At 57.1% G+C, this 7812-nt stretch overlaps 3 protein-coding genes across 3 annotated transcripts; 1 reads left to right on the top strand and 2 right to left on the bottom strand.

Annotated features, from left to right (window-relative positions):
- Positions 1–520: 520 nt before the first annotated feature.
- BDP55DRAFT_434614 (uncharacterized protein) lies at positions 521–2911 on the top strand. Its single transcript, XM_060567548.1, has one exon. The coding sequence runs from the start codon at positions 659–661 to the stop codon at positions 2657–2659; it is 2001 nt and encodes a 666-aa protein (XP_060432956.1). The 5' UTR covers positions 521–658; the 3' UTR covers positions 2660–2911.
- Positions 2904–4217, bottom strand: BDP55DRAFT_654748 (uncharacterized protein). Its single transcript, XM_060574276.1, has one exon. It carries the CDS (start codon positions 3889–3891, stop codon positions 3163–3165), a length of 729 nt encoding a protein of 242 aa, XP_060432955.1. The 5' UTR covers positions 3892–4217; the 3' UTR covers positions 2904–3162.
- A 423-nt stretch (positions 4218–4640) lies between these two features.
- BDP55DRAFT_546332 (uncharacterized protein) lies at positions 4641–6092 on the bottom strand (the record flags this gene model as incomplete). Its single annotated transcript, XM_060568643.1, has 2 exons — positions 4641–5180; positions 5244–6092. The coding sequence occupies 2 exons, from the start codon at positions 6090–6092 to the stop codon at positions 4641–4643; spliced, it is 1389 nt and encodes a 462-aa protein (XP_060432954.1).
- Between the last annotated feature and the right edge of the window lie 1720 nt (positions 6093–7812).

Raw genomic sequence — 7812 nt, 5'->3', positions numbered from 1 at the left:
ACGGCAAGGTACCGACTGCACCAAAATTGGGTGCGATGATACCTCCGATTCCCCAGCAAGGGGAGGCCTGCAAATGAGCCTCGGACGCTTCAACACGGTTCGCTGTTCATGGCGCCTATTCAATCTCCAACCCTGGCCGCATCCAACCGGAAAGGTTATCCTACGGTATCCGTACCTCAGGTAGTGTACGAGGTGGTAAGGTACTTTAACCTCTCCAAAACTCCAACGTCTGCCCGCCTGCCCGCTGCCGCTGCACTGCCCGCCTACCCGCGTTCGCCAACCAAACTCCAATTCAACCTCGACCCATCTGCAACAACCTTGAGAGGTGGCTGCTTGAACTATCACTACTACACCAGTCTCCGTTTCGTCGACATCAAACATACAAAGAGCGCTTCAAATGGTCTTGCGACATCTAACAATGCCATTTGCAACCCCGCATGTTACAGCCAATATCTCAATGACATCGCCAAAGCCTTAATCGCGATCCCCGCCAGAACCAGCCCCCAAACGACGACTGGACCCAAACCACCTGGTCCACTACCCACTATTTACGTTATCGAACTTGCAGCGTCACTTATACTACAATAAATCCCAGATCGGTCCGTGAATCCGGCTCTCTCGACTACCTCGACAGTTGTAAACCTCGCTGCCGCCCGCCATGGATAGAACCATGGATCTGAGGGATATGGACTTTGAGTCTGCCATCGTGGACGACGATAAGGACGCCGACATCCCCGTAAACGCCCTCAATACTCCACAGCGCCTGGGCCGCTCGCCCTTGTCCAAGACGCGCTCCATGTCTGACGGAGGAGGAACTCCTTCCAAGCTCACTCCTTCACCGCACATTGCGGATGGTCGCCAGGCATCCAAGGACGATAACCACATCAGAGACACGGCCACCACGCCCGTAACCCCTCACCGAACTGAATTTCCCCTCCGCGGCCTTTCGCTGCAGATGCCCGCCAACCGCGACCCTGCCTCCCCTGCATCCAACTCGTCCACCGCATTTACGAAGCCCGCGCCGCTATCACCGAAGCTTGACCACTCGCAGATCTATGCGAGCCCGACAAATATCCTACCCCGTCGCTCCCGCGGCCTCGACTTCTCACGCGCTGCCACCAGCCTGCACCACTCAACACTCGCCGAGTCCTCGCCCGACTCCTCGCCTACAATCGGAGGAAGGGGCATGAACATTCCGGGACGCAGGAGCAACGACTACGGACAGGCCGAGCAGACCACCAACTCGTTGTGGTCCATGATGGGCAACCACGAGCGCATGACGGTGTCGAGCTCCTTGGGCAGCGCGAATCAGATTGGGTCAGATTCTTCTTCCGACTCCGACGACGATGATCTTATGGATGAGGATATGGACGAACCATACATAGGTACACCACAAGCCAACAAAACCGCCGCGCCCTTGGGTACACAACCTATGATGGCGCCCTGGGGAGGCTCTCCGGCAATGAACAGTCTGATGAGCTTCCAGCATAGGCAGCGCCAAAGGAAACAGCCCAAAAAGAAACACAAATTGCCACTGGGTCTAGGATTCAGTCCCAGCACAAATGCCGGTGTCTCAAAGTCGCCGCCAAACAACGTGCCCAAGGATATGTCTGCGCATTCGCGGAGGGAGAGCATCAGCTGGCAGGCCAATCAGTTACATATCTCTGGGAGCGAGGAGGAGCGAGGTGATAACATCGACGGACTACTCTCGACTCCCAGTCGCGATGGGCAGCGCCCTACAGTCATGCGACGGGTGGTCACGCAGCGTAGAAACCTACTACCCAAGACGAAGAACTTTGCTCGTATCAGGGCGGCATTATTCGAGGAAGGTGCGCCAGTTGAGACGGAAACCCAAAGAGAGGCCGAAGTCGTCCGTCAAGTGCGAGAGAGCGACGTCGATCTCGGAGCACCTCGTCAACAGACTGCTCCTCCCGCTACTACCCACTCGTCGCCGAACCTAGGGAACCAAGATCAGTCCCTGGATGACATACCGGAAAGCATGATCACCGACTCGGCCCTTCATCTCTCGGGCAGTTTTAAGCAGCAAGCCTTGAAGAACTCAAAGGGCACCAAGTTCTGGGATACCTTTTCCGAGTCTAGCAGTATCGGCGGCGCTCGCACAACACCGCCGCCGCCTAATGGAGGACTTCCTCGCGGCTCATCGTCAGGAATGAGCGAAGATATTTGCATGGATTCTCCGTCACTCGGCCCTACGGCCGGCTTCGCTATGGCCGCAAGCAGCGGGGAGTCCCAAAAGGGGGACACTCCTCTCCTCGCGCAGGGCCCGCAACCGGCACCCAGTGCGGCAGAAATCACACGGCGAATCAACAGCAAACGCCGGCGGGAGGACGACTACGACCCCGTCAGCCTCAAGCGCCGGGCCGTAAGTCCAGGCATGAGCGTGCACAACTCGCCCATCATGCAGAGCCCCATGCAACGCGACGTGGCGCCGTGGGGGTCGCGGCCCGGAAGCAACAGCGGCGACAGGGGCGGCAGTGGCGGCAGTGGCGCGCCGAGCGAGTCGGGTAGCCTTGGAGGCGGCACGCCCGGCGGCGGCGCCAACGCCAACGGGCGGGTGATGAACGGGAACAAAGGACGCGTTGGGTTTCAGGGCATGGTTGATACCAACGACGGTCTGATGCGTATGAGCATCGAGTGATATTCTCGGGGTGTGTCTTTGCGAGAAGAGGTATTGGCGCAGTCTGCATTTCTTGGGCGTTGGGATAGGACAGTTTGCGTGGAAACAAAACACTGGAGAGAATGGGCGGGTTATCAAGGCGAACGAACGTTGGGAGGTCATGCACCAGGAGCAAGGAGCTAATCAGTATATCCCATAGAGACCGAGCTTCGGCACCACACGCACACAAGCACCATATGCTACTTGCCAATGAAATAGAAATCCTTAATGAGCAAGATATCTGTACATGCCAGAGTGATTACGAAGATGAATGGTTAGTGAATTCTCGGCCGGTGGTATCTTCCCTCGAAACGCCCGTGTACGCCTGTGATGCTTCCCGCCCTTTCGTCCCCTGCTGATAATTCGATGTGGAAATTCCATGCAACCTCAACTCATCCTTCCAGATTTCAGAGCCCCTATTCGTACAGCGTCCCCGTCGTTTCCTACCCGAGACAAAAAGAAGCCAAAATGTCGACACAATAGCTTCATTCCACACCAACACCCTCCTCGGGAACCCGCAAGCTCCCAAGCTTATCATCCAACCACCTCGCCAGCTCCTCCGCGTGCCGCCGCAGAACCACGACACCCGCGGTGTTTACGCTCCCGACGCTGGCGAGGGACGTCGTCGTCTGCGCGCCAAGGCTGAGGATACTGTCTGCTTCCGAGGGGGACGCGGGGATCTGGGAGGGTGTGCCTGTGCCCGCGCCGCCGTTTGCATTCGCGTTCGCGTGGAAGTGGTGATGTTGGTCGGTAGAAGAAGAAGGTTGTTGAGCTTCCATGTTCTCGGCAAGGGGCCCGATACAGACAAACAGCAATCCGCACTTTAGTCTCCGGATGACGACGACACCGGCGGCGAGTTGGACTGTTATCGTGAGGGGCTTCCCACCTGCTCCTGCTCCCCCGATTCCTCCATATGCTCCATCTTCTGTAGCTGTGTTTGCGGTAGCAGCACCCGCCGACGACGGCGGCGACGAAGACGAAGAGGGAAGCGCGTCGGGGATGTCGGGCGTCGCGGAGGCGTGGAGGGCAAAGAGGGAGGAGGCGACGGTGGACTGGGTGCGGAGGAGGGAGACGGGCTGCGGGGAGGCGTGGGCGAGGAGGCGGCCTGAGGGGGTCGCGAGGAGGGCTGTGTGGAGGTTGGTGTTTAGGTTTGAGGCGAGGAAGGAGGTTAGGCGTTTTGTGAGGAGGAGGGGCGTTGGTTGGTTTAGGGACATGTTGTTTGTTTGTGTCGTGGGTGTGAGGTTGAGGGGGGGTTTGAGAGGTTGTGGTTGTGAGGTTGTGAGGTTGAAGTGAGGTTGTAGATATCGCGGTCCCGGTGTTCGGGAGGAGGTGTAGTCCGACGTGGGTTGCTTCGTGTGGATTTTGGCGGGATGTTTTGCGTCGTTTGGGAGAGCGCGTTGTCCAACGTCACGACTGCTGAACGTGGTCGGTGTCGAAGCTTGAAGCTGAGCAAGGGGCGTGTCGGGCAAAGAGGTGCAGATGATGGTGGTTGAGGTTCAGTTTGTGATCCACCCGGTGGACAAGTTGGCCAGGCTGGAACTCGGAGCTTGTTCTTGTGCTCTGTGCTCGAGGTCGCGCGCCAAGTAAAATTTGGGGAGCACCTGGTGGAGGTGGGGCTTGTCAAACGTCTGAAGGGTACGTACCGGCCACGGTCTGAATGTCACGCAGGGAATTTGTGTGCTTACTACGTAGTGCTCGGCATCTACTGCAGCTAAGGCAAGGTAATTACCATGACAGCTCTACATGATTCAGTCGTGTGATTCATGGGTGACTTGGATGAACTATGATGGGACAAGTGCGAACTTCCTCACTCAACCAGCCTGAGAATATCCTGCTCCTTCATGCGTTGAAATCATGACATCAGCTCATAGGAGCACACTCTCGAGGCCAGGTAGGTGATATATCCCCCCTCTAGACATGGCCAACACAACCCAAACGCAAGTTCGCCCACAAGAGACTACTGCTAGTCCTTGATCTCATCACCAACCTTGTTCAACACCATGAACCGGTACCCAAGATCATCCAACACATCAACATACTCCCTCCCCTCCTCCGTCCCACACCTCCACTCCTTATACAATCTCTCCATCTCATCCGCCAACCCCTTGGTCTCCACCGCCGGCGTCTCGAGGTCATACTCCAACAACATCCGCACCGCAAGCTTCAGGTTCTGCGAGTACCCCAACCGATGCAGCACCTCGTCAACATGAACATCCGCAGCGGCCCCACCGCATGCCGGACCGGAACCCGGTGGGCCTGACCCCGTCCCAGATCCGGAGGACACAACGCACCGACAACCCGGGAAATTCTCGTGCAAGCACCCGCGGCTGCCCTTGTGCGTCTCGGTATCGTAGACGCAGCCCATCTTCGTGCACCGCCGGATATGGATGCACTGGCACGTCTGGCACCCGTCGAGGCTGGGCAGGAACCGGCCGGTCATCATGCGGAAGAGGACGGCGCCGAGGGCCCAGTGTTCGTCGCTGAGCGTGTAGAGGCGTCTGTTCTGTAGACCCGATATCAGTCAAGCTGCCATGTGGGTATGCAGAGTTGTTCGGAGTCAACTCACCTTCCTCCCCGTATTCAAATACTCCTTCCACTGCCCCCTCATCTCCGTCAACCGCATATGCCCCGTCTTCGGCGCAACCGGAAACCCATCACTGTGCGGAAGCGGCTCCTCCCTCTCCTGCGCCCCCTCCCGCCGCGCCGGAACCCCCGATACGAACGCCGTGCCAAACTTGCCCAGCTTACACACACCGTAGGTCTCCTTCCCCCGCGAGTGCTGGAAGAAAATGGACTGCGCATCGATACCGCGGTGCAAGATGGGCATCCACTCCGTATCCGTCTGCGCCCACGACTTCTCCCCCGTAGTCCAGTCCACCTCCTGCCGATACCCATCATGCAGCCAAACAAGCGTGCGCATCACAGAGGTAAGAACGTGCCAGCAGAGCGACTCGGGCAGGAAACACCCCGGCTCGTGCTCCGCCTGCCGGTGGTCCGCAAAGAGAATCTCAAGCGTGCCGGCGTCGCAGATATCCCAGACCAAGTAATCCTCCGTGGCCTGCTGTTGGGAGCGCGGGTCGACGGGTTGTTGGCGGAGGTATCCCGCGAGGGAGATGAGGTTCTCGTGGTTGAGGATGTGGGAGACGGTGCGGCCCATGTTGTGCGTGTAGAGGAGGTCCATGAGGCCCTTGATCTGGCGCTGTTTCGTGGTGGTGAAGCTCATGGAGTATTTCCCGGCGTCGTAGTATGCGTCAAAGTCATCTACTTTGCGCGCGATGAATTCTTCGCCGTCGGCGTAGCCTGCGTGCTGGGCATTGCGGCGGGTGATCCAGATGTTCTTTTCGACTTGCTTGATGAGTTGGAATGGTGGCTGCGGGTGGTCTGGGTCCGCCTTTTCGGCTGTTGAGGTTGACATGTTGGACCTTGGGTATCAGAATCAAAATGAGACGTCACTTGATGGGCATGGAGATAGCAGGGTCATGGCGAACAACTATTGACATTTTTGAGAAAAGGTGATGCTGTCGTCTTTGTAGGTCGCTCTGGTACAGCATCGTCGTTTGCTTGTCAGATTGCATTTTCTGGAAAGGAATCATGATCACGGTCGAAACAAAGAATGGCCCTATGGCCATTGTGCTCTGTGATTCAACGGTTGCCGCCTTGGCATGCCGGAAAGGGTTATAGAGTACGCCACTTGGCTAACGAATGTGATGAGCGTTGGTGTTTAAGACAATCTTTAGGATCAACCTCACAACGGTGTAAGTTGCTGCAAATTGAGAATAGACGCCAGCCATAGAGACCTCTCGCCGTCTAGCGTATGAGTGATAATCATTAGGTAGGCGGGCATCACGAAAGATTCAAAACGAATGTCCTGTATCCCGCCGGTCGAAACGTCTGTACAATCGTTCGCCAAGGCAAACGAAGCAGCAGGCTGGGCCAAACGGGAACCAACATATGCGAGGAAACATTTTTAGTCGTTCGCGCTGAAGCCGCATCCTCTGGTGACACAGGGCGTTTACCGATACGGCCCTTGGAATTCCTGGTGCAGGCTGGTAGCACGACTTCTGAACCCACCGTCATTTCTTTGTCGGCCTGTCGCATTCAAATTAGAATGGCGATAAAGATAGCCGAATGGCCGGGGTAATCCACGTGCATCCAGCACCCACCCCGCCGAGCAAATTGGTCGTGGAGAAGCGAAATGCTGCGTCTTCCGGATGTGGGAGGCGATCAAATTGGACTGAGCCCTTTTTGGGTCGTGTTGGCCAAGACCTGCCGTCTGATCCGGGGGCGTTTGTCGACACATCCCTTGAAGTTGTTTCCGGAGGCTGGTGCTGGTAGGCTGTATGTAGGCTGTAGGTCCCCTCATGAGGTTCGGGCTATGCTTTGGGAGGGAGCTGTAAGGAGGCAAAGGCACTCGTCGTAGTGTGGCACTGTAGACTCGGCGTCACTCTGTACTGTCTGCCATCCACCCTGCGTTCGGCCGAACCGTCGAATGACATAAATGGAGGGACAATCAATGCGAAAGAGGGTGCACTGGCCATGTAGGAGGTAGAAGAAGCAGCAGAGGGTGAGAAGTAACCCCGGGGTCGTGTATCCGCGAGCTTGCCGTCATGCATACCGTTGTATGGGCCAGGGCAAGGCGTTTCAGCGAGACTGCTCCGGGCAAAGCTGAGCAGAGTTGAGACGGGATGCCCGTGTTGAAAGGCTGAATATCCATTCTGGCTGCGACGACAGTGGACAGCCGGCGTCGTTGTGAGTATAGGTTTGGTTCTGGAATAATTGTTTGCCATTTGTCGGATACCCGAATGTTGGGCCTAGCAGAGTCAGTTTGACGGAGTAATGACTTGTAAGTTGTAAGCCACATTCGGTTGGGGCCGAGGAGAGGCCTCGTGGTCGGCCTCATCTCCACGGCGCCGGCGCGGCTCTACTGCACAGTCACGTTGGAAAGCTGACGTTGCCGTGTGCGGGAGTGGTTAGCGATAAGTCCACGATCCTCCAGGCTTTCAGGACGGTCGAAACAACGCGACCAAAGTCGACCACAGTTGGAAGAATACAGCTTCCCGATGGTTTCCCGCCGCTTCGAGAGGCGCAGGACTTGGATTGATGGTTGGATGGGTGAAGCGGGCGCGTCCGAGCCG

Source organism: Colletotrichum godetiae (assembly GCF_030913485.1).
Source record: "Colletotrichum godetiae strain CBS 193.32 chromosome Unknown BDP55scaffold_9, whole genome shotgun sequence".
NCBI classification, from domain to species: domain Eukaryota; kingdom Fungi; phylum Ascomycota; class Sordariomycetes; order Glomerellales; family Glomerellaceae; genus Colletotrichum; species Colletotrichum godetiae.
Note: the sequence above shows the minus strand (reverse complement) of the source record. Positions and strands in the feature narration are given on the sequence as shown.